This window comes from Scyliorhinus torazame, chromosome 12, assembly GCF_047496885.1.
Source record: "Scyliorhinus torazame isolate Kashiwa2021f chromosome 12, sScyTor2.1, whole genome shotgun sequence".
Taxonomy (NCBI): domain Eukaryota; kingdom Metazoa; phylum Chordata; class Chondrichthyes; order Carcharhiniformes; family Scyliorhinidae; genus Scyliorhinus; species Scyliorhinus torazame.
The window spans coordinates 32,952,143-32,979,446 of NC_092718.1; the positions used below are offsets into that span (position 1 = coordinate 32,952,143).

At 42.1% G+C, this 27,304-nt stretch overlaps 1 protein-coding gene across 2 annotated transcripts in view; it reads right to left on the reverse strand.

The window, feature by feature from the left end:
- tmod2 (tropomodulin 2) overlaps positions 1-27,304 on the reverse strand; it is a 139,170-nt gene that overhangs the window by 84,713 nt on the left and 27,153 nt on the right. For both annotated transcript variants that reach the window (XM_072470634.1, XM_072470632.1), the window contains exons 2-3: positions 12,974-13,173; positions 5,151-5,307 (exon numbers count right to left, since the gene is read on the reverse strand). In XM_072470634.1, coding sequence (XP_072326735.1) covers positions 5,151-5,307; positions 12,974-13,099 — 283 coding nt within the window. In that variant the 5' untranslated portion in view covers positions 13,100-13,173. The remainder of the gene's footprint in view (positions 1-5,150; positions 5,308-12,973; positions 13,174-27,304) is intronic.

Genomic DNA, 27,304 nt, shown 5'->3' on the forward strand with positions numbered 1-27,304 from the left:
CAACAGATCAGATCTAAGCTCGATAGTCCTTCCTCATCCAGCCGTGAATGGTGGTGGATAATTAAACAACTCGCTGGAAGAAGAGGCTCCACAAATATCCCCATTCTCAATGATGAAGGAGCCCAGAACATCTGTGCAAAAGATGAGACTGAAGCATTTGCAACGATCTTCAGCCAGAATTGCTGAGTGGATGATCCATCTCGGCCTCCTCTGGAGGTAATAATAATAATAATACTAATAGCTTATTGTCACAAGTAGGCTTCACTGAAGTTACTGTGAAAAGCCCCTAGTCGCCACATTCCGGCGCCTGTTCGGGGAGGCCGGTACACGAATTGAACCCACACTGCTGGCATTGTTCTGCATTATAAGTCAGCGGTTTAGCCCACTGTGCTAAACCAGCCCCTAGTCCTCAGCATCACAGATCCTGTCTTCTGCCAATTCAATTCACTCCATGTGAAATCAAGGAATGGCTGAAGGCACTGGATTCTGCAAAGGGAATGGGCCCTAACAACACCCCCAAGTAAAGTAACAAGTCAGAACCTGGGCTCCAGAATTAGCTGTGCTCCTAATCAAGCTATTCCAGTACAGCAACAACACTGGCATGTACCTGGAAATGTGGAAAATTGCCCAGGTATATCCTGTCCACAAAAAACAAGACAAATCTGACTCGGTCAATTGCCATCCCATCAGTCTACTCTTGATCATCAGCAAAGTGAAGGAAGGGGTCAGTAATCGCGCTATCAAGCGGAATGTAGTCAGCAATAACATGCTCACTAACGCTCAGATGGGTTCATCCGGGGACACAGCTCCTGACCTCATTACAGCATTGGTCCAAAAATAGACAAAAGAGCAAAACTCAAACAGGGTAAGATGACAGTAATTGCCAAATGACATTAAGGCAGCATTTCACTGAGTATAGCATCAAAGAGACCTAGAAACCAGGGCGGAAAACTCTGTTGGTTGGAGTCAAATGTTGCACAAAAGACGATGTTTGTTGTTGCTCGAGGTCAAACATCCCAATCTCAGGACATCACTTCAGGAATTCATCAGGGTGATGTTGAAGGCCTAATTATCTTCAGCTGCTTCATCAATGACCTTCCTTCCATCATAAGGTCAGAAGTGGTGATGTTTCCTGATGATTGCACAATGTTCAGAACAATTTGCGACTCCTCAGATGCTGAGGCCATATTCAGCAAGACCTGGACACATTTAAGCCTGGGCAGATAAATGACAAGTAATATTCATACCACGTAAGTGCTAGGCTATGACCATCTCTAACAAGAGAGAATCCAATCATCGCCTCTTGACATTCAATGTCATTCTGAATCTCCCACAGCAGCATCTTGCGGATTACCACTGACCCAAAACTGAACTGGACTAGGCATATAAATACTGTGGTCACAAGAGCAAGTTAAAGGCTGGAAATTCTGGGTGAGTGACATGTCAGGAGTGTGATACAGTAGTCTCCACTTCCCTGAATGCTAGCAGCTTCAGCAATATTCAAGAAGCTCAACCCCATTCATGACAAAGCAGCCCCTTTGACTGGCATCCGATCTCAAACATTCACTCCTTACACGACCAAGGCACAGTGGCAGCATTGTGTACCATATACAAGATGCATTGCACCAACTCAAAGGCTCATTTGACAGCACCTTCCAAACTCGCAACTTCTACCACCTAAAAAAACAAGGGCAGCAAATTCACCATTCACAATAATTCCTCAAGCGAGGGGGCTTGGGCGAGGCGGTGGCATAGTGGTATTGTCATTGGACAAGTAAACCAGAGACGCAGAGCAATGCTCTGGGGACCCAAGTTCAAATCCCATCACTGCAGATGGTGAAATTTGAATTCGATAAAAATCTGGAATTAAAAGTCTAATGAAGACCATGAAACCATTGTCGATTGTTATAAAAACCCATCTGGTTCACTAATGTCCTTTAGGGAAGGAAATCTGCCGCCCTTACCCGGTCTGGCCTACATGTGACTACCTGATCCATAGCAACATGGTTGACTCTTAACTGCCCCTCAAGGGCAATTAAGAATAGGGAATAAATGCTGGCACAGCCTGCGAAGCCCACACCCCGTGAACGAATAAAGAAAACACCACCATCCTGACTTGGAACTGCATTGTCCTTCTTTCACTGTTGCTGGGTTAAAATCCTCAACTCCCTTTTGACACTGTGGGTGTACCTACACCAGATGGACCACAGTAGTTCAATGTGGCACCTCACCAGCACATTCTCAAAGGCAATTAGGAACAGACAATAAATGCTGGTCTAGCCAACAGTACCTACGTCCCATCAAAAAAACGTTTCTAAAGAAACAAAAACTGAAATCAAGATAGGAAACCAAAACTTCTGGGGGAGACTGAAACTGGCTCAAACATATAAAAGGACACAGAGAGCCCTTAGGGCTCAACAGATGTTTATGAATGCAGTGGTGCAGCACAGGCAAGAAGACGACAGAGGCTAGGTGCAGAAGCCGAGGATAAACGATACGCTGCGGCAGCTATTTCTGTTCATTAATATTGGTGAATCAATAATAATAATAATCTTTATGAATGTCACAAGTAGGTTTTCATTAACACTGTAATGAAGTTCCTGTGAAAATCCCCAATACGGCACCTGTTCAGGAGGGAGAATTCAGGATGTCCAATTCACCTGACAAGCACGTCTTTCAGGAATTGTGGGAGGAAATCGGAGCACCCGAAGGAAACTAAGCAGACACGGGGAGAATGTGCAGACTCCGCACAGACAGTGACCCAAGCTGGGAATCGAATCCGGGTCCCTGGTGCTGTGAAGCAACAGTGCTAACCATTGTGCTGCCCAAAGCCACCCAAACCAGGTTGAGGAGGTTCTGCAGACGTTGGTATTTTTGGTGAAGACCATAGACCGTGTCCATAGAAATCGGGTCGGTTGTGAGCGCTGTTGGTTGGGAATCAGCATGCTCCCAGTGGAGAAGCCGAAGGAAGACAGAGTTCCGAAGGATTTTGTGACTGTGCTTGATGATCTATATGCGGAGTAGACTGCTGAGCCAATTCATAAGATCATCCAAGTTGCATCTACCATTTGAAGTCTAATTTATAGTTTATAATTGACCCCAATTTGTCTGTTAATTCACATTTATCTAAAGATGATTTGGAGTTTTATAGCACAGTTGATTGACTAAAACGTACTTTGTGTGAATCTTTTATAGTAAAAATTCCTTGGTTTTAAATCATGGACTCTTGCAACTTCGTCCTTTTATTAAATAACTGGGATTTCAAATTTCTTCTAAAAACATTACTGGTCTCAGATTGTAACAATTTTCAGACCAGAAAGGGTTGATTTCAGCTGTAAAACATTAATGAAAGGGTCAGAAAGCTCAATGATAGTCATTACAATAAATAAATTCTGCTAATCTGCTAGTCATAAAAAGTTACAAGAATTCTAATTCTTCAGAGGATTAATATGACTGGAACTTGGCATGGAGTGAAGTGGGAAGGGTGGGGCGCAGTGGGTATTCAAAGTATAACTATGTGTTTAAAAAGATATATATTTTACAAATTACAGATTTATACTTCCCCTTCTTAAGCCTGATGTCTAGCAAGATACGTTTTAAAAATGTTATTCATATTTTGCATTTGGACAAGATGTGCCTAAAGTGTTTTTTTTTTAAATTATCCAAATGGTCTTAAAACATATTTATATTTTTTTGAAAAAACTCTGCACCTAAAGATCAAGACAATGTATGGGTATACACATACAAACAAAGACAGATCACATTTCCGAAACCTAACATTATGTAAACACAGACTTTAAATTATTGCTCAGTAAAAACATGGCTTCCATCTCAAACCTGGGAATTTTCCATTCCAGACAAATGACTGATTTAAGAACAAAACTAAGCACTCAAAAACAAAAACAAAAGTGACATGAGCCCAGTTCCAATCATCCCAGTAGCTTTGTAATGAGAAAGATCTTGAGTTAAGCATTTGGGAATCTTACTTTCCACTTTGAGATTTTGCAGCTCTGCCTTTAAAAACTGTACTTGTTTACAAACTTGCAAAAAAGAACCGCCTATTGTCACGGGAAGCTTAATCTCGACATTACTCAAAACTGAGGAAAATACGAACAATTTGGCAATGTTACTGCTTGGAAATGCCAGTACTGTGAAGTAGTCAAGACAAATTGCTTGGAATAAGAGATTAATTAGAGTATTAAGTATGCATTTAATACAGCTCTGTTTTGGCATTTCCCACTTCTAACAGCTCCTAATGGGGTTAAGTTACTTCTACAAAAACTCATCTTGGAGCTAAATACACACCCTTCAACCAGTACTAAGATTTCTCATCAACCGGCAGGGGAAAAAAAACAAATGTAATAGATGGTAACCACCACCAAATCCCATTATACAATTTTAAAAATCTGTTTCTCCTCCGTCTCAACATATTTAAATACTGTAATTAAAATTTCTGATGCCTGGTAGGAATGTTCCAAACCCTCTCATATGGATTCGATGACAGTTTAATTGAATCTTTGCATTTTTAAAATATGTTTGACAATCAGCAACAGGGACTACACAATTCCCATTAATGCAAAATAATTCTAGATAATTTTACTCTTTCTATAATCAAACTTCAGATTGTTCCTATTTCGGGGCATTTGACTGCTAAATGCCTTAATAAAACAAATGCCTTCCAATTAATGTCTAAAAACATGCATATAGACTGGATTAACAGACAAAATCTTATCTAAAATGGAGGGTAACGCTCTCTAATCATATTAAATCACATACATTAGGAAGTATGAAGACTTTAACATTGTCATGATATTCTAACACTTTAATTATATATTTTTTTAAATTGAGAATTTTCAGTTACTAAATATGTTGAGCACTGACATTAGAAATAGTGAACACTTTTTAAATGTAATGCTTAAATGTCATAATGAAAGTTTTTTTTTAAAAAAGTATCAGATAAAGTGATTAATGAAAACTATGTATTTGAATGTGGTTTCATCTCTCCGCTGCTGCTTACTTTATAAGTCAAAGACGTAAAACTGAGGTAGGTCTCTAATTTCTTTTTTTTTTTTAAAAACACCCTCCCCGAAGACAGAAACATGCAGCAGAACAATGACAGCCTGCAGCCCCCAGTAAAGCTAGCACAATACCTTTTTTCTCCCCCGTGAAAGGCACAAAATCCTCCCTGTCCTTATATTCCAAAGCCTCCTTCTCCAAGAATACTAGAAGCTGATCTCTATCAAAGGGGCCTGTTGGGGTTTTGACAGTCTGGTCCTTCTGACGATAGCCTGCTGGCAGGAGTGAATGCTGGAACATAGGAGAAAACACATTATCTTAAAGGTCTGAACAAAACAGTACATCAAACACAATTTAAACATTACACAAAGAGCATACAGTTCAAAAAAAGTCTCAAGCTTTACAAATAGAACAAGTAATGCTGGTGACTTTTCTAAAATATACATTAAATTATAGGAATACAGTTGGACAGAATGTGAAACTTGGATTCAGGATAGTAAAAACTATGTGGTTTCCATTGAAGACACAGAGGTCAGAACAGCTGAATGATGACAAAATACAAAAAGGTACAAATATAGGATAGTCTTGTTCTACCTTCCGTTTCCTTCCTTGCTCCATCATTCACAATGATTAGCATAATAAACTGATTGCCGGAATGTATGTTTCAGTGATGTAGTATAAAATCCTGGTGTCATACATCACCTGGTGATGAGCTTCAGACCCCACCACCACCTAGATTGCCTACTTCCAACTCTAACATCATGTGACTCTGCTCCTGCCTCAACTCATCGGCTGCTGAAACTCTCATCCATGCTTTTGCTACCTCTCGATTTGACTGATCAACACTTTCCTGGATGGCCTTCCCTATTCACCATAAATAAACTTAAGGTTATCCAAAGCATTGTTGCCTGCACCCTCACCTGCACCGTAGCCTTGTTTACTCATGCTCGCTGACCCACATTGGTTCCCGGTCTGGCAATTCTCATCCTGGATTTCAATTCGCTCATGACTTTACCCCTCCAGCTCTACAACCCTCAGATCTCTGCACTTTGCCAAGTCTGGCCTCTTGCATATTCCTTATTTTAATGCAAGTTATTGTTGAGAAAGGGGAAATACCTCTTTACCTTATCCAAGTCTGATTCCTGGAGACTGACAAAGAGCTAGAATTCTAAAGAGCATTCACAGCACAGACAATATTTGTAGACAAACTTTGAAATTCATTGTTAACGTGGGGGTCAGGCAGGGGATGAAGAAAGAAGAAAGCCAAAAAGCAGATTCATTTCTACATTTGTACCAATTCTAATTCAAGTTCATCAACTACTGAAGTTATTTACTGTTACTGAATAGTGCATCATCACTATGAGGAAAGAACTTCACTTTAGTAGACCAATGCTGCCTTAAGGAGTGCCAACTTATGTCAACGGTTTTGTACCTTAGGACATTTTGCTGGATTAGAGGTGCCACAAAAATAATTATTCTGTAGGAAGTTAAGATGCAATCGTACAGTCTTCCATCCTTCCTCATCTACACTAAAAATGAAGTATCAGCAACATCTCCCGCAGCGCCATAAATGGAATACATTAAATTGCTAATGATTCTTTCTTAACAAAAGGTAATGGGGAAGATTCCAGACTTGGACTCGCATCGGTTGATTATGGGAGGTGATTTTAATACGGTTATAGATCTGAGCCTAAACCAGTTGAGTCGCGGGTGCCGGTATTAATGAGAGAGCTGAGGGGGTTCACGGAGCGCATGGGGGAGGTGGACCTGTGGAGGTTCGAGAGGCCGTGGAAGGAGGAGTTTTCATACTTCTCCCATGTGCACCGGTGTACTCCAGGGTTGACTATTTTGTGATGGACAAGGTGCTGCTGGTGGGGATGGCTGCCATGGAATATTCGGCGATTGTTGTTTCCAACCACACGTTGCATTGGGTAGACTGGAGGGTGGCTCAGGGGAGGGCCCAATAGCCACAGTGGAGGCTAGACATGGGGTTGCAGGCAGATGAGGATGTGTGTGACCGGGTGAGGGCTGCCATTCGGGGTTATGTAGAGTTGAACAACACGGGGGAGGCCACAGCCACCACGCTGTGGGAGGTACTAAAGGCTGTCGTTAGTGGTGGGGGGGGGAAGTTTATATCGATTCGGCTCATAGGGAGAAAGTGGAGCGGGAGGAGAAGGCAAGGCTGATCAATGAGATTTTAAAGGTGGACAGGAGATATTCGGAGGCGTCAGAGGCGGGGCTGTTGAAGCAGAGGCTCCAGATGGGGTTTGGGCTAATTTCCACGGTGAAGGCAGTGGGACAGTTACGGAGGGCCAAAAGGGGCTTAGTATGAGTATGGGGAAAAGGCAGTTGAGGAAGCATGAGGCTGTGAGGGAGATCGGTAGAGTTAGGGTTGATAAGGGTATGGTGGTGTTGGATCCGGAGGGCATATAATGAAGTGAGAGAGGGGAGAACGTCCCCCTACATTGTCGCAAGCTTCCATTTCTCTGATTTTAAAGAAGGATAAGAATCTGGAGCAGTGTGGGTTGTACCGCCCGATATCATTATTGAATGTAGATGCCAAGTTATTGGCGAAGGTGCTGACATTGCAGATTGAGGACTGTGTGCTGGGGGTGATAGGTGAGGATCAGACGGGGTTTGTGAAAGGAAGGCAATTGTCGGCGAATGCTTTTTAAAAACATTTTTACAGTACCCAATTAATTTTTTCCAATTAAGGGCCAATTTAGCGCGGCCAATCCACCTAGCTCGCACATTTTTGGGTTGTGGAGCGAAACCCACGTAAACACGGGGAGAATGTGCAAACACCACACGGACAGTGACCCAGAGCCAGGATCGAACCTGGGACCTCGGCCCAGTGAGGCCACAGTACTAACCCACTGCGCCACCGTGCTGCCCTCTCGCAGAAGGCTTTTGATCGAATGGAGTGGGAGTATTTGCTGGAGCGGTTTGGCGTTGGGTAGGAGTTTATGGATTGTTTCCGGTTGCTGTATAGGGCGTCAATGGCGAGCATGAGGACGAACCGAGTGAGTGTGAGATACTTTGGGCTACGCCGGGGGATGACGCAGGAGTGCCCACACTCCCCATTGCTTTTCGCCATGGCAATAGAGCCATTGGCAATGTTACTTAGGTTGTCGAGGGATTGAACGGTGGGGGTGACGAGCGTAGGGTCCTGTTGTATGTGGATGACCTGTTGTTGTACATTTCGGCGTGGTGGGCATCATTGGGGTATTATGGAGATTTGGGGGGGGAATTCGGCCAGTTTTCAGGATATCAATTGAACAAGGGAAAGAGTGAGGTGATCCTGATCAATGCCAGAAGGCAGGAAAAGAGACTGGGGAAGTTGCCGTTTAGGGTGGTAGGGGCTAGTTTCAGGTATTTGGGTATTCAACTGGCGCGGAGCTGGGAGCATAAACTGAACTTGGCTCAATTGGTGTAACAGATGAAGGCAAATTTTAAGAGGTGGGATGTGCTGCCACTGTCAGGGCGGGTGCAGCCAGTGAAGTGATGGTGCTGTCTAGATTACTGTTTGTGTTTCAGAACCTCCCGATCTTTGTCCCGAAGTCATTCTTTTGGAAGGTCAAGGGGCTGATCTCCAGGTTTGGAATAGAGGGATACGGACCCCGGAAGCGTAGAAGATTTTAGTTTACATGGGCAGCATGGTCGACGCAGGCTTGGAGGGTCGAAGGGCCTGTTCCTGTGCTGTACTTCTCTTTGTTCATGTTCTTTGTGGGGGCAGGGAAGACCCCAGACCCTGCGGGTGCGGCAGGATGTTTATGGCGGGCATGGGGGGGGGGGGGGCATTGCAATTGTGAGGAAATGGGCCGAGGAAGAGGGGTCGGTGTGGGGGAAGGTGGAGGCGGCCTCGTGTAGCGGAACGGGTTTGAGAGCTTTATTGCTGCACCTTTACCGTTCCTGCTGGCAAAGTACTCTGCGAGCCCAGTGGTGGGGTCAGCCCCAAGGGTGTGGGGGCAGTGGAGGTAGCATTTGGGGCTGGAGGGTGCCTCGGTGTGGGCACCGATCTGCAATAACCATAGGTTTGCGCCAGCGAGGCTGGATGCAAGGTTTAGGGGTAGTGGCAGGCAGGGATTGAGTGCTTTGGGGACTTGTTTCTAGGGGCCAGGTTTGCAGGGCTGGATGTCTTGGAGGAAGCACAGGAGTTGCCCAGGAGTAATGAGTTTAGGTGCCTGCAGGTTCGGGACTTCGGATGCTGTCCTTTCCTGGGCTGCCACCCCTGGAGTTGCAGGACAAGCAGCTGCCGAAGGAGGAAATGTCGGATATCTACAAGGAATTCATGAGTGCGAGGGAACCCTGGTGGGGGATATTAAGCGTAAATGGGAGGAGATGGGAGGGTTGGTGGGGGCCGAGACGTGGACGGAGGGTGAACGCACTCTCATCATGTTCAAGGTTAAGCCTCTTCCAGTTTAGGGTGCTGCATAGGGCTCATATGACGGTGGCAAGGATCAGTAGGTTCTTTGCGGGGGTAGAGGATAGGTGTGGGCGGTGCCAGGGGAGCACGCGAATCATGTCCACATGTTCTGGGCGTGTCCAAGACTGAGGGGGTTCTGGCAGGGGTTCTTGAACGTGATGTCGGAGGTGTTGGGGGTGTTTCAGAATCCAGAGGTGGTGATATTCGGGGTGTCGGAAGATCCGGGAGTCCAGGGGGCGAGAGAGGCCAACGTTTTGGCCTTTGCCTCCCTGATAACCCGGAAATAGATTTTGCTAGAGTGGCGAGACTGGGAGCTGCCAAAAGCGGGCATGTGGGTGAGCGACCTGACAGAATTCCTGAGGCTACAGAAGGTCAAGCTCGCTCCACAAGGGTCAGCAGTGTGGTTCACCTGGAGGGGGGTAAGGGGCGGCTAAAATGGGGAATACCGGATGTGGCGGGGGGGGGCATTGATTTAAAATCTGTTTTTGTGATTTTCTTTGGCGGGTTGTGGTTGTTTATTGGATTGTTTTGTTGTTCTTCTGATATTTTGTGTATATATGTGAAAATGCATTGAATATAAATATTTTCTTAAAAAGCCTCAGGGCATGTTACATTCAAGATTTCCTCCCTTTCCTATTGCTCTATCTCATTCATGCAATTTTTCCAAGCCCATCACATAGGTTAAGTGGCCAACAGCAGAGACACGAGCACTTTTGCGAATACTGAATATTCACAGGAAGTGAGCGATCAGTAGATTGAGGGGAAATGACCAAACTTAAATGTACAAAATTGCATCTGGAGATTTAGTTATGATTGCGAGACCAATTTTGAAAATATAGGCAATGATTTGCACCAACCCAAGAAACCAAAATCGCAACCAACCAACTTAAGACTGTAAGCTGCAACTGGATATCATATAATTGTGTTGCTCAATATGAAATTAAACACAACACCATGACAATTGGTGGGTGAAGGACAGAACACAAGTTGAATTTTCTATTCCACTGAATCGTTAAACAGAATAGTGATAATCTGAGAAAACACGTCAAATGAAAGATCCGGGAGGTGCATTATCATGGGGGTGCGAGAAGATAGGGGAACGGAAAGGTTAACAAAATGTATATAATGCTCCTACATAATATTTCAAGCTTGTTTTACATAACTTAAACATATGGAAGGTAATAAGCTTCTGGTACTGAGTTTAAGGTTATTTAAAGCTTCACCAATGGTGTAAATAGGTTTGAAGCTTTACTGAAATTTTATTAAGTATTTTTATTAACCAATAACTCGAGCTCAATGACTAGAGTGAGGGTAGGTCCGATCAAGGACAGTAGCGGGAGATTGTGTATGGAGTCTGAAGAGATAGGAGAGATCTTGAACGAGTACTTTTCTTCTGTATTTACAAATGAGAGGGGCCATATTGTTGGAGAGGACAGTGTGAAACAGACTGGTAAGCTCGAGGAAATACTTGTTAGGAAGGAAGATGTGTTGGGTATTTTGAAAAATTTGAGGATAGACAAGTCCCCCGGGCCTGACGGGATATATCCAAGGATTCTATGGGAAGCAAGAGATGAAATTGCAGAGCCGTTGGCAATGATCTTTTCGTCCTCACTGTCAACAGGGGTGGTACCAGGGGATTGGAGAGTGGCGAATGTCGTGCCCCTGTTCAAAAAAGGGAATAGGGATAACCCTGGGAATTACAGGCCAGTTAGTCTTACTTCGGTGGTAGGCAAAGTCATGGAAAGGGTAGTGAAGGATAGGATTTCTGAGCATCTGGAAAGACACTGCTTGATTAGGGATAGTCAGCACGAATTTGTGAGGGGTAGGTCTTGCCTTACAAGTCTTATTGAATTCTTTGAGGAGGTGACCAAGCATGTGGATGAAGGTAAAGCAGTGGATGTAGTGTACATGGATTTTAGTAAGGCATTTGATAAGGTTCCCCATGGTAGACTTCTGCAGAAAGTAAGGAGGCATGGGATAGTGGGAAATTTGGCCAGTTGGATAACGAACTGGCTAACCGATAGAAGTCAGAGAGTGGTGGTGGATGGTAAATATTCAGCCTGGATCCCAGTTACCAGTACCGCAGGGATTAGTTCTGGGTCCTTTGCGGTTTGTGATTTTCATTAATGACTTGGATGAGGGAGTTGAAGGGTGGGTCAGTAAATTTGCAGATGATACGAAGATTGATGGAGTTGTGGATAGTGAGGAGGGCTGTTGTCGGCTGCAAAGAGACATAGATAGGATGCAGAGCTGGGCTGAGAAGTGGCAGATGGAGTTTAACCCTGAAAAGTGTGAGGTTGTCCATTTTGAAAGGACAAATATGAATGCAGAATACAGGGTTAACGGTAGAGTTCTTGGCAATGTGGAGGAGCAGAGAGATCTTGGGGTCTATGTTCATACATCTTTGAAAGTTGCCACTCAAGTGGATAGAGCTGTAAAGAAGGCCTATGGTGTGCTCGCGTTCATTAACAGAGGGATTGAATTTAAGAGCCGTGAGGTGATGATGCAGCTGTACAAAACTTTGGTAAGGCCACATTTGGAGTACTGTGTACAGTTCTGGTCGCCTCATTTTAGGAAGGATGTGGAAGCTTTGGAAAAGGTGCAAAGAAGATTTACCAGGATGTTGCCTGGAATGGAGAGTAGGTCTTACGAGGAAAGGTTGAGGGTGCTAAGCCTTTTCTCATTAGAACGGAGAAGGATGAGGGGCGACTTGATAGAGGTTTATAAGATGATCAGGGGAATAGATAGAGTAGACAGTCAGAGACTTTTTCCCCAGGTGGAACAAACCATTACAAGGGGACATAAATTTAAGGTGAATGGTGGAAGATATAGGGGGGATGTCAGAGGTAGGTTCTTTACCTAGAGAGTAGTGGGGGCATGGAATGCACTGCCTGTGGATGTAGTTGAGTCGGAAACATTAGGGACCTTCAAGCAGCTATTGGATAGGTACATGGATTACGGTAAAATGATATAGTGTAGATTTATTTGTTCTTAAGGGCAGCACGGTAGCATTGTGGATGGCACAATTGCTTCACAGCTCCAGGGTCCCAGGTACGATTCCGGCTTGGGTCACTGTCTGTGTGGAGTCTGCACATCCTCCCCATGTCTGCGTGGATTTCCTCCGGGTGCTCCGGTTTCCTCCCACAGTCCAAAGATGTGCAGTTTAGGTGGAATGGCCATGATAAATTGCCCTTAGTGTCCAAAATTGCCCTTAGTGTTGGGTGGAGGTGTTGACTATGGGTAGGGTGCTCTTTCCAAGAGCCAGTGCAGACTCAATGGGCCGAATGGCCTCCTTCTGCACTGTAAATTCAATGATAATCTATGATTAATCTAGGACAAAGGTTCGGCACAACATCGTGGGCTGAAGGGCCTGTTCTGTGCTGTATTGTTCCATGTTCTAATCTCAGGTGATTACCACCCGTTTAACTTTTCCAAAAATAGATGTTAATGGCTTATTTTTGAAACAATACCAAGTCCAACTAATGCAATTTTATCCCTGGGGGAAAAATAATCAAGAATTTCAATCCCCACCTCTGGATCCAGTTCCTCAAGGGCACTTTCCAGCTGTTGCAATTCTTCCTCGCTAAGTTTGCCAAGAAGCTCATCCTCATCGATATCCTTGTACTTCTCCAGGTCCTTCTTGAATGGCAGTGCCATCTCTTCAGCAACAGTATTTGTCACTTAATATATAGGAATCTAGCAAGGCAATCCGTAACCAGACGTGTAACTTGCTGCCAAAGAAAAATCACAAAAACAGAATTTAAATTAATGCAAAGCCCCCCAAATAAATTCAGGGGCTGGAAAACACAGATTTGCGTTTACAAAACAAGTCTAAAGGAAATGTCAATATTTTCCTAAACATATCATAAACTGAAGAAAATTCCCCACAAGTAGGCAGTTTTGTAATTGCTTTGCAGATAGCATCAAGTTACACAACTCAAACAATGGAGCCTCTCTACACGCAGCCTTATCTGCAAGACCCCCTCTTGCCTCTCAGCTAGAAAGTCGTAGGTTCAAACCCATCACGACTTATCTTTTTGAGGCTGATACTTCACATCATCTTTCAAGTGGGAAATTAAACAGATAGTGCCTGTCCTCTCCAATAGGTGTTAAAGATCCCAACTACTCAAAGAAGCAAAATTCTTCCTGTTCCTTGGCCAACATTCTCCCGGAATTTCTTTCAATCACCAAATCTTTAAAAAAAATGTTTTACAGTACCCAATTATTTTTTTTTCAATTAAGGGGCACTTTAGCATGGCCAATCCACAAACCCTGCACATCTTTGGGTTGTGGGGTGAGACCCACGCGGATATGGGGAGGACAGTGACCCAGGGCCGGGATCGAACCCAGGTCCTCGGCACCGTGAGGCAGCAGTGCTAACCACTGCGCCACCATGCCTTCCCAAATCTTATTATCTAATCATTTTTCACTGGTGTTTATGCAACCTTGCCATGCAGAAATTGGTTGCCACATATCCCAACATCAGAACTTTGTTCATTGGTGTCATCTTCATCTGTCTGACCTTTCTTACACATTCCACAAAGGTCAACTGCATCCAGCCCATTATATCATTCATACATCTTCTCCTCTGCTGCCCTCTCCGACCTGTTCATAAATCACAGAATCTTTAAACTGAAGGAGACATTCGACCCATCGAGTCTGCACTGGTTCACTGCAAAAGCAACCTGCCGAATTGCACTCCCCTGCCTGATCCCTGTAACAGAGCACATTATTTATTTTCAGATAGCAATCCAATTCCCTTTTGAATGCCTCGATTAAATCTGCCTCCACACCCTTTCAGGAAATTTGTTTTCTAGGTGAAAATATTTTCTCTCATCACTTCTACACTTTTCGCTATTCTTTTGAATCGGTCGGTCTAGGTCTTCATGTAATCTTGGGGGAACAGTTCCTCACTATCTACCCTGTCCATACCCCTCACGATCTTGAATACCTCTATCAAGTCTCCTCTCCATCTTCTCTCCAAGTACAACCGACCAATCCTCCCCAATCTATCTTTCCATTGATCTTTCCTTCCAACAATCATTTCAGCCTCCCCATCTGCTCTAATGTGACCAAAGTACTGCATCTTTCTGATGTTCTGCACTAATTTCCTCTTCTTCAGCCATTTCCAGCACTTCCTCATTAGTCACTGCCTGTCTGTTTTAAGATATGTGAAACATCCACCTATATATCCACATCTCGAATGCATTAAATTTACAAGAGTCTTTGTTTTTTTGTCCATGTCTCCAAGGCATGCACCTTTGATGATAAAATATAATACCTCAGCATCATTTTCCCAAGATTCAGGCTCAGTTTCTACAGTAACTACGCTTGTAAATCGATTCAGTGAAGCAGCTGGAGACATCCTTAGATTGTGAAAGGCACAATGTAAAGTTATTTTTTAAGCAGCTAATAACTTCAATACGTGGGATTTTGAAAGTGAATGTGTAATCTATAAAGTTCCATTAGCATTCTTTTGAATGCATTACTTTTATTGACAGTTTTAATTAATGTAGAACTGGTTCCTGTCAATTTATGTTAATCTCAGGACAGGGCAGTAAACATATTTTCCTATCCGAAATAGAAAAATCTTGTACTATATATAACAGTTGTCAGACAAGAAAATCAAGTTAACATTCTGACTCAAAAAAAAGTGCCTTTAAAGGTTTGCATAAATGCCAATTTAATCTCACACCATTAGAAATTGAAGAACTGCCAGTACTTGAATACTGCAACATTGACCAGGGCACAGCCTGCAAATAATTAAATCTTTCTACTGCCCAAAGCCAGCATCTGACATTCCATATGCCACATCATACTCAACACTCTCCTCTCCTTCTCCAATAACAAAAAAGGCAACAACAATTTACAAGTTTGAATATCGTTTGAAGTGTACGTTGATGCCCTTGTGGTCAGTATTCTGAGCACTTATATATTAAGAGACCTGGGCTTGGGAGTACAGGAAACAATTTCAAAGTTTGCAGATGACACAAAAAAACTCAAGGAAGACAGTAACAGATTCCAGAAGAGTGTAATTACAATGGATCCAATTCCCAAATTACTTACAGACATTTTGAACTTTTAAGAAAAACGTGCAGTTTTTTTAAAAAGGGCATTCAAACAAAAGGTGGCTGAGACTGTAAAGTAACCACTTGCTGGAAAATTCCACTTTGAATTACATTTGATCAACCAGCCCAGAGAATGAAATGTCACACCTTTTCAGACAGACACTTCAAAGGAAGAGTTGCAATGCAAAAACTGAACTGTAATCTTCTATGAAGATAATAGAGGATTATTACCATCTCAGCAGAAGCAGAAACCATTTCCTGAATTAAATCCCAGATTGTGGAATGATGAGAATTGAAAGACCCATTTCAGATACTGCAGAGCAAATTTTATGATTCCATGTTGTTGCTTGGAGCCTTACTGACTTCCAAGCACATTTTGGAAATTGATGATTTTCACTCTGTATCTACGGTTTACTGTTCTTTGATGAACACTTCAGTCCAAAATTTAATTTAGACATACAAATAATTTAAATATACACAAACACACGAACAGCAATAATAATAATGGGCAGCACGGTAGCATTGTTGATAGCACAATTGCTTCACAGCTCCAGGGTCCCAGGTTCGATTCCGGCTTGGGTCAGTGTCTGTGCGGAGTCTGCACATCCTCCCAGTGTGTGCGTGGGTTTCCTCCGGGTGCTCCGGTTTCCTCCCACAGTCCAAAGATGTGCAGGTTAGGTGGATTGGGCATGATAAATTGCCCTTAGTGTCCACAATTGCCCTTAATGTTGGGTGGGGTTACTGGGTTATGGGGATAGGGTGGAGGTGTCGACCGTGGGTGGGGTGCTCTTTCCAAGAGCCGGTGCAGACTCGATGGGCCGAATGGCCTCCTTCGGCACTGTAAATTCTATGAAAGCTATGAAAACTAAATAGATAAGGATACCCATTCTTTATATAAATGTGATCAAAATTAATTTCTGATGTTATTTTGTTCACCAATGTCATTCACAGTACGTTGTATGAAATTACATGAAACAACCTGACTGATTAGTTCATGTTGATGAGCAAGCAGCAAGAACTCTTGGGAATGCGATGGGTAGTGTGGTATTGCGCTGACTTGGGAGAGAGACGATAATGGATTAAACAACCATTTGAATTAATCTGTCGAATCATAGAATGATGCCTGACAGGAGCCTGCTATTCATTCCATGGTGCCTAAACAGCTATCTAATTAGATCCATTTTCTTGCTCTCCCCCAATAACCTGCAAAATTTTCTGAGTCAAGCCAATGGGCACAGCTCAGTAGCCAGCTAACATAGGTTCAAGAGCAGCATGCTTAAATTGGTTTACTACAGGCATCATTTAAGAAAATGCTTTTCAACATTTAGCTCAGATGCAAAACAATTCTGATTCTTTTAATTTAGCAAATAGAGAGAGTCTCCAAAGTGATTGAACATACTATCAATAAAGAACTTCATTACATATGAACATAGAAACTGGGAGCAGGAGTGGGCAATTCAGCCCTTCAAACCTGTTCCACCATTCAATACAATCATGGCTGATCTCCTTTCGGCCTCACCTCCACTTTCCTGCCAGGGCTCAATAACCCTTCAACTCATTACTAATAAAAAGAATCTGCGGGCAGCACGGTGGTGCAGGTTAGCACTGTTACCGCACACCACTGAGGACCCAGGATCGATCCCGGCCCCGGGTCACTGTCCATGTGGAGTTTGCACATTCTCCCCATCTCTGCATGGGTGTCACTCCCGCACCCAAATATGTGCAGTGTAGGTGGATTGTCCATGATAAATTGTCCCTTAATTGAAAAAAAAAAAATTGGGTACTCTTAAATTTTTTTTAAACTAATAAAAATATCTGTCCATCTCCTCCTTAAATATACTCAATGTCCCAGCATCCACCACACTCTGGGGTAGTGAATTCCACAGATTCACTACCCTTTGAGAAGTCATTTATCCTCATCTTTGTTTTAAATCTGCTCATCCTAAAACTATGACCTCTTGTTTGAGATTGCCCCACAAGAGGAAACTTCCCTCTGTCTACTTTGCCAATACTGTTTTATCATCTTACATATTTCAATTAGATCACCTCCCATTCTTCTAAACGTGAGAGAGTATAGGTCTAAACTGCTCAATCTCTCTTCATAAAACAAAACCCCACCTCTGGAATCAATCAAATGAACTTCCTCTGAACTCCTTCTAATGCAACTCCATCCCTCCTCAAATAATGGAACCAAAACTGTACGCAGTACTCCAGGTGCGGTCTGAGCAATACCTAGTTGCAGCAACACTTCCCTACTTTTATACTCTATTCCTTTAGCTATAATAGGCCAAAATTCCAGTTGCCTTCCTTATTACCTGTACACTAGTTTTCTGTGATTCATGTACGAGTACCCAGATCCCTCTTCACTGAAACACTCTGAAGTGTTTCTTCATTTCGATAATAAGTTGCCTTTCCATCTTTCCAACCAAAATGGATAACCTCACACTTGTATTACATCTCTTAAACAACTCATGGAACTGCACAAGTTACACAATTAAAACTGCTTTCACATGGCCCATAAGACACTAGACACCTTTATAAGAATAATCATCTGAAGGTTGCATCACATCTAAAGCTTAAATAATTTGAAAACCAGCAAATTCTGGAGGTCAACTGGTTGCAAGTAACTTATCCTTAGTGTGCGCACCTTACTTTCCATCATCAACCAGCAGCACAATGGCAGGGTTTTGCTTTAAAAAGGTTTAAGATCAAGTTAAATATTGAACAATATTGTACAAGGTTACAGTCTGGAATGTTCACCACACTCAATAGCACCCTCTTAAAGCTTGAGGAGGCATCAGTGGATAAAGTAAAGTAACCAAGCCCCAGTATATGAAGCATGAAAGTTTGAGCAATAAGTGGTATATGAAGAAATAGATACATTTAAATGCTTACAACCCCCCAAAGGCAGCGATTGGCACAGTATTTTGGGAAAGGACAGAAAAGAGGAAAAAAGCTTGAACTCATGACACAGGTCAATTCTATTCCACATAAACAGTTACACAATACAATGTTTAATAGTATGCACAGCACACACAGCAACCAGCAGATGGTTTTGTGTCCAAATCTAATCCAAAAACGATCTTGTCCCTCGTTCTCACCATAAGTATGTCAAGGCTTCCCAACTGCGAATCTACAAAGATGCAGTCCTCCAAATTTCCATGGGGTTGAGGAAGGGAGCATACTTTTTTTGTCTACTGGCAGACTTGCATTGTAAGCCGTGGTTGCAATGTATGCAGGATCTGCCTTTTTTTGTTGATGGGGGTCTCAATTTCTGTGCCTCAAAATTTAATCTTGTATCACAGGGCATTAATTTCTGGATAATCATACCATTTACACTTGTTTTAACACACATTTTGGCACCAGGCTCTAAAATGTTTGGTGCTCCTGATTTAAGGTATATATCCAGTTTTATTTTGCTGCATCATAAATGGGTCAGCTTTCTTTCTGGTTATTTTTTAAAAATAGGGGTAATTTAGCATGGCCAATCCGCCTACCCTGCACATCTTTGGGTTGTGGAGGTGAGACCCATGCAGACAAGGGGAGAATGTGCAAGCTCCACACAGACGGTGGCCCGGGATTAAAACCAGGTCCTCGGCACCCGTGAGGCGGAAGTGCTAACCACTGCACCACCGTGTCACCCATGTGTCAGCTTTCTAAGTACGAGTGAGGCTGCAAATTAGATCTCGCTTTACAGTTTGACTTGATCATAGAATTTACAGTGCAGTAGGCCGCCATTCGGCCCATCGAATTGGCACCAGTCCTTGGAAAGAGCAGCCTACTTAAGCCAATGCCTCCACCCTATCCCCATAACCCCACCTAATCCTTTTTTCGACACCAAGAGCAATTTATCATGGCCAATCCACATCTTTGGACTGTGGGAGGAAACGGGAGCACACGGAGGAAACCCACTCAGATATGGCGAGAACGTGCAGACTCCACACAGACAGTGACCCAAGCCGGGAATCGATCCTGGGACCCTGTAGCTGTGAAGCAACTGTGCTAGCCACAGTGTCGTCGTGCTGCCCATGATGCCAGTAAGCAAAAATAAACAATCTCATAACCAACAATGAAACAGACATGGTGAGGAAGATGAAACTTAATTAATAATGGTGATCTAAAGCCATTATCTTTCACAACTTTAAAAAACCTCAAAAGATGAGTAAATGGACAATGGTGCTGCGGATCAAGCGGAATTTTCTATACTCAGTAGAGTAATGTGGTTTAATAGCAGAAAGCTCAGATTTCTGTTCTGGGTAGGTTTAGTTCAACAGATGTTGCAGCTAAAGAAAGCACAGAAAAAAACAAAACAAAATTGGAACTGCATGCACCAGGTTCCAAATGGGAGTTGTTCCCAGCCAAAAACATTATCTAAAAGTCCCACCCAAATTTTATGTTTGCACAGAAGAAAATGTGATGGCCTGAAATAAAACAGTAATCTTCCACTTTATCAGAAGTGCAATTTCCAAAGCTACATTTTTTGTTTATATAAAAAATAAAATCAACTGATCAAATCACTGCCCTTCCCAAAAGATTGCTTTCAGTGACGAACAATTTTATGATATCTGTATTCATATCACGTTTATAGGGAATAGGAAACTCCAACAGAAGCTGTAAGTGCCAGATTCCACATGTTTGCATGCAAGTGCCAGGTTCCAGTCTTCGTACTATCACAACATCTTGAATTTGCCATTATTAGAGTTTTGAATTAACTGCTCCAGTCATGGGGAGAAAGAAAAATGGTAATGAAGCAAATTGAGCCACAGGGCATATTTACATTACACTAATGAATTTTCAAGTTAAGTTATGGTCAGCACCACAATAAAATAGATTTTTAAAAAATATTTTTTATTCTCCTTTTTCACATTTTCTCCCAGATTTACACCCAACAATAAACAATAATCAGTAACGAATGCAATGTCAATCCCCATATCAATAACAACGATCCCATTCTCCCACCAAACCCCAGACATTAGCTCGCATGTTAACATAAACAAATGACAAAAAGGAATCAGGAATCACCCACAAGTCACCATTAACACATAGTCCCTCCCCCCCAACCCTCCCAGCTCCCCCCCCCCACCCCCTAATGTTCGTTGTGATCCAATTCTCAAAACAGCATAATGAATAACGCCCATGAATTGTAGAACCCCCCCATCCTTCCCCTCAGTTCAAATTTGACCTTTTCAAGCGTCAAGAATTCCAGCAGGTCCCCCCACCATGCCAGGGCACAGGGTGGCGTGGTTGATCTCCACCCTAACAGGATCTGCCTTCGGGCAATCAACGAGGCGAAGGCTTCAACATCTGCCTCTGTGCCCGTTTCCAACCCCGGCTGATCCGACACCCCGAATATGGCCTCCCTAGGGCCCTGGTCCAGTTTCACGTGCACCACTTTAGAGATTATCCTGAACACCTCCTTCCAGTAATCCTCCAGCTTTGGACAGAACCAAAACATATGAATGTGGTTTGCAGCCCCCCGCCCCCCCCAACCATGTTCACACACATCTTCTACCCCCTCAAAGAGCCGGCTCATCTTCGCTCTTGTAAGGTGTGCTCTACACAATAAAATATGATAATGTATATGTCCTGTGGCTAACTTTTGGTTGGTTCAATTGGCTCTGTTTTATAATCTTTGCTCTCGAGTCGCCAGGTATCTTTATGATACCGCCACGAGGTTCAAGTTCAAGTAATGATCAATAACTCAATACACCAATTAATAAGATTCAAATCAAAGCACATTTATTATACACAGTAAATCGCTACTCATGAATAAATTCTACTTCTAAGCTACTTTTACAACTAACAGTCCTGTACTTAGCTTCGGACTGGCCCACCAGGTCAGGGGAACAAATGGCCTTTCGTTCGGATTCTGAAACTGCGAGATTCAAAGCCGGTATGGACTAGTAGCTAAGAGCGCCTATCTCGTAGTGAGCGTCGACTGGAGACTTACTTCAGTGATGCGGCAGCTTGGACAGTCAGTTCACTCTCAAAGGTTGGTTCGCGTTGCTGAGTGACCCTGTCAAGCAGAACGATTTGAATTTGGGGGCTTAACTTTATAGTCCCCAGGGGCTTCCCGCCTTTTGGGGCAGACCCTGCACCTGGTTTCAAGTGATTGGACTTTGTTCCAATCGCTTGGTTTGATTTCTCCAATACTGGAACGGTTCCCTGATCAATGGGCGGTCTTGAGGTGTCCGTTAACCTCTTTTGTGTTGGCTCCTGCTGGCGCCGGGAAGTCTGGCTTAGCTTTGTTTGTCCCAAATGTTACGATTGTTCCCAGGGATTGCTTATTAGTATGTAGATGGCTGCTACATTATTACGCAGATGGCTGCTTGTATCGATGCTGTCTGGGCTTTTGCAGAGTTTAATACAGTAACTTGCACCTGCTAGTTTCTGCCTGTGTTGGCTGAATTTCCCTGCAGCCTTTGCTGTTCTCCATTTTACATCGGGAGTTGGCCAACTCAGGTGGCTACAGTGCTCAATTATAAACATTTGCGTTAAACTTAAATATAAATTTTAAAAGTAACTGCACTGACTACATACTGTAGATGTTTGATAAACTATTTTCATAATGCATTCTGGTCTTATCTACTACAGATAAGTATGAACAGATGTGTTTTGCATTATATTTTAAAATATGAATGAACAAAAAAACTTCAGAAATTATTAATACTGAACTCAAGGTTTCAATACTGCCACAATCAGATTCAATAAGTTTTGGATTTTTGTCTCAAACACCACTTGACAAAGGGTCATCTGGACTCAAAATGTTAGCTCTTTTCTCTCCGTACAGATGCTGCCAGACCTGCTGAGATTTCCCAGCATTTTCTCTTTGGTTTCAGATTCCAGCATCCGCAGTAATTTGCTTTTATCCAGTGTTATTATTGACTATCTTTCCTAATTTCTATTGTAGAATCAGATTCCCATCTTAGGTTGCACCCATGAAGATAAAGCAGATGAACAATAGCTCATTGTATTCTGAGGTGAGTCACACTCAGTGACCCATCTTAATGCAAGCACCTTTACACACACTTCACTACAGTCTAAAAATATTAATCAAACACAGACCAGCCACCAGTTTTTATCTAAAAGTAATGGAAAAACAATTGATTAAAGTAAAAAGTGAAAATAATAGCTTCTTCTAAATTGCTTACCAAAAATTTTTCAGGCAAAGTTCAAGGATGATGATGAACAAAAATCAATTTTTCGACAACATAGGTTGCAGCAAATCTGTTCATCGAAATGTGAACACAAACTTAATTTGAACAGAAAGTGGATAATTATGCCAGATTTTGTAGCCTGTGGAAACTTTCAACTCCTGCTACAAATTGATTCTAGCTATATACAGGTGTCAGCTGTAGCTCAATTGGCAGCACTCTCACCTCAGATACAAGTTGGTGGCTCAGAGACTGGAGTACACTGCAGTACTGAAGGAGTGCTGCACTTTTGGAAGTGCCGTCTTTTGGATGAGACACCTTTGTTCTAAGGTGGATGCAGACACACCCATGGCATTGTTTTGAAGACAAGAAAGGAAGTTATCCCTGGAGCCTTGGCCAATAATTAGCCTACAATCAGCATCACTCGAACAGATTACCTGGTCATAATCACACTGCTGTTTTTGGGAGGTGGTATACAAATTGACTGCTACTTTTTCTAAATTACATTAATAACTACACTTTCAAGTACTACATTTTACATAAAGTGTGGTATGAAATTCAGAGGTTGTGAAAGTCATCACATAGATGGAAGTTTTCTTTTCCCTTTAGTCTGCAGCTTCAATCATTTCACTTGACCTCAATCAACATTAACTAAATGACCAAAAACATGCCAGAGTATTAAGGGGGGAATGCTTTTGGTCAAAGGTTCCTTCTCCTTTTGAAAGTATTAGCTATTAAGTACAACAGACAGCATAAAACAGGCACTGATGTGAAACCAGCACCAAAGAATACAGAAACTGGTTACACCTCCATTCGGTTTTGGGCTCTGGGCAAAAACATAACATGTATTCAAGTGAGCTCTATACCTGCGCCACCTAAATGATGGTTAAAGTTGAACATTAAAAAGTTTCTTCAGTCTACTGGGATGCCTGGGAGCTTAACATTTTAGCTCATTTCATCTGCATTATAATGCATTCAAATTACACTATATAGTTCGGATCAATCCACAGCTGAAACCAGTTCCTGCCAATAACCTCCATAGTATAACTGGCATTTTCCATTCATAACAGGTATTGTTTGAATTGTATTTATTGTAAAATGCATCAAGTAGCCTGTTTTTGTAAAAATAAAGTCAAAGTTTTCAAATATATCAACATTAACGTCAGAGCTTTCTTAATTTTACATAAATCTTTTGTTTTCACTGTGTTCAAAGGAACTTGCTAAAGTACTTAAAATTTCATAGGGCATCCATCAGCCATGTGTCCTTTGCCAGATTGTAAACTGTTATTAAAACTCTGGACCTCATTACATGTATCCATGGTTCCACCTGAAATGAGGCACAATGTTAAGTAATGGTATATATACACACATTGCTGCATTTAGTAACAAAATCAGATTCGACAAATATTTTAAAAACAGCTAGTGTGTAAAATTTAGAAGTTTGATTTGATGGCTTATTCAATGAGACATTTATCCTTTTTTGGGTTCAGTGCACACAGCTGCAGCCACTCCCTCAACTGATTACTACATATGATCAGATGCCAAGTAAAAGCAAAACAACCTTGATTCCAAGTCTACTTAATACAACCAGACTTGGATTAATCACAGATAAAGATGCAAACATTTTCTGTAGCTTCAATGTAGTCCTCTTTTCCCAAACTTTTCCTTTCCCCTCCTCCTACCCAACAGCATCCAATGCATGTTTCCTCTGCACAGCAGAGATCTGACACAGAACCTTCTGGTCTGCATCACACAAGGCAGTGAATTATACCCTGCCAGAAGAGGCGAACAGTCTTTAAAAAATACACTTCTTTACAAATAAACTTCTGAACGACAAACGCTTTTTCAGGACCCACTGACTTCAAGCTAAGAAAATTAAAGATACAGTTACATCAGTTGCCAGTATGGGAGCGAAGCAAGTTAACATTTGCACGCATTTAGGCACTTGTACGTCCACATTCAAGAATGGCTGTGGAGCCCATTTTGATTAGCCAATTTTAGAATACTGCTAGGCCCACATTATTCAACTAAATTAACTTGATTGACAAAAGCCAATCTTCATTCCAATTTAGAATTGAAACCATTCTGTGTGGTTCAACATCTCTTCCCTTAAGAGTTATGTGGGCATTGCAACTGAAATGCAGGGTCAAGCATATTTTAGCATCTCACTTTTAAATTGTTTCACCATTGGTGGTCATGTCTTCAGTTGCCGAGGCCCTAAGATCTGAAATACTTGCCCTACACCCCTATGCCTCTCAAGTTCACTTTCCTCCTTTTAAAATGTTTAAATCTAGCTCCGAGCCACATGAGGTGGCAAAAGGTCAGACAACCAAAAGATTTCTTGGTGTCATATTTTGTTTTACAATGCTCAAGTGTTTGGGATATTTTAATACTTCAAAGGTGTTATATAGAAACAGGTTGTTCTTGTTTAGTGCTGAATAGGTTGGCTTTTCCCAGACAAAACAATTAATTAAATATTCTTAACACTAAAGCAGAGTTCTTAGGGAGCACAGTTGGCTCCCGTTTGGTTTGGTTTAAATGCACTGTATAACAAATTTATGCAATATTCAAAGTAGTTTGAAATACAGGTGTCACTTACATGCAAGACCACAGTCCCCTATTTGGTAAGGAAACAGGAGCTCAAAATGTACACGTTGCACAGATCACATATATAGCGTTTGTTGCCACTTGCATTTCTCCCATACTTACCACCAAAATGGCCATTAGTTGGAACCAACATTTCACAATTGCCAGCTGTGGCTCAGTTGGGAGCACTCTCACCCATGTCAGATAGTTGTGGGTTCAAGTGTCACTCCAGGATTTCAGCATAACAATCTAGGTTGACACTAACGCAATACTAACTGAGTTCTGCATTGTTAACGGTGTCATGTTTCAGGTGAGATCTTCAACCAAGGGCCCAACCATATGTCTTCTCAAAAGATTCCATGGCACTATGTATCTCCGGTGACCTGGCCAATATTTATCTCCCAACAAAAATAGATTATCTGGACATCATATTGTTGTTCTATAGGTTCCAGTCCCAACCCAGAGACGCGCACGCACACACACACACATCAACGGACCAATCAACACACACGCAACATCGCAGCCAATCACCAGTGAGAGCACACGCACTGTAAAACAGGGAACACAACAGTTCCCGCTCATTCCAGCAGGAGATAGCTCAGAGCACACAGCGTGCCACTCAGACATACACCATGTGCTGAGTGCCTCTCTAAGATAGTGCAAGGGCTGGGTACACAGGTTAACTGGTAAAGTACGAACCACAGCCAGAAGTATACAGTAGATGTTATCAAGAATAATAAAACAGAGTTGTACCATCTACAACCATGTTGGTTCGTTTGTATAACAGAACACCCAACACGACATCCCCTCCAACAAATATTTTAACTGTCCCTTTAGAAATTCCCTAATACTTGGCATTGTTATAGTCAATATTACAACACATTGCCAACAGTTACAATTTGTTACATCAAATAGTTACTAAACAGATAAAGAGCACACAGTTTCATAGTTGTTATTTGGCATGAAATTGTCTTGTAGTAAACAAAAAGCAGCTCCAATTTTAACAAGACAACAGGATTCAACCAGGTGTTGCAGACTTATTTGCAAGGTCCTCGAGTTGGTTCACTGTCTTGTGGATGAATGGAAGCAAATTTCCATCCTGCCGCTACAGCTAGCCACCATGAAACCAAGTCTATAAGAAGATATCTGCTCACTGCTCAAGAACGATGCAGGGAAAGAATGCACCATTTAAGGGATGGAAATAAAAATTAATGTTTTGATAATACAATGGAAACTAGGTTATGAGATAAACATGAAATAATGCATCAGTAACTTGTAGCCACCCTATAAAGGAAAAGGAAAAAATAAAATTTTCAACTGCAAAAATGGTCTGGTACTTCTGTAATCTTAAATTAAAAAATGACTCTAAAATAACTAAACTATGCCCTCCCGCAACCCTGATTATTCAAAAGATGCATCTAAGTGACTGAAATGTTACATATTTACACATTTCTATCAAGTGTTTACTTTACAGAGAACTTAAAACAACTATATTTTTAGGCTTTACAGAAATAGTTCTCTTGTGCTCAGCCCCAAAGTCCAGTAGAATCCTGTAATCAAATTCTCGCTAACTATAAATGAAGTGTAATACAATACACAATATCTGATCTGGAAGCATTGTCCCAGGATCAAACAGAAATTCTTGCTACTGTAACAAACACAGAAAACACTTGTGTCTTCCTGATCTTCAGAAAATAGTCTTAAGTTACAAACTACAGAACAGGTTTATTAAAAGTAAACAAACAGTAGTCGAATGCAACATAATAGCGAGCACTATTTTACAATCTTTTAACTCATGCTCCCTTTCTTGAGCATAAATTAAGGATCCAGGTTTTGTAGAAGTGATGACAATACAACTGTTGACATTTGCCATCATTACTCATATGAAGTGGACAACAAATTCTGGAGTCTGCATGTGCACAGTTAAACACTTAAGTTAATGAAGAATCTGCTGCCAGAAATTCTATGCATCCCTGGAAGTGTGCTGTTCAGGTCCCCCGATTCAAATTCAAATGAAAGGAGTACTTCCAAGTACTTGCGTCTTTAAAAACCCT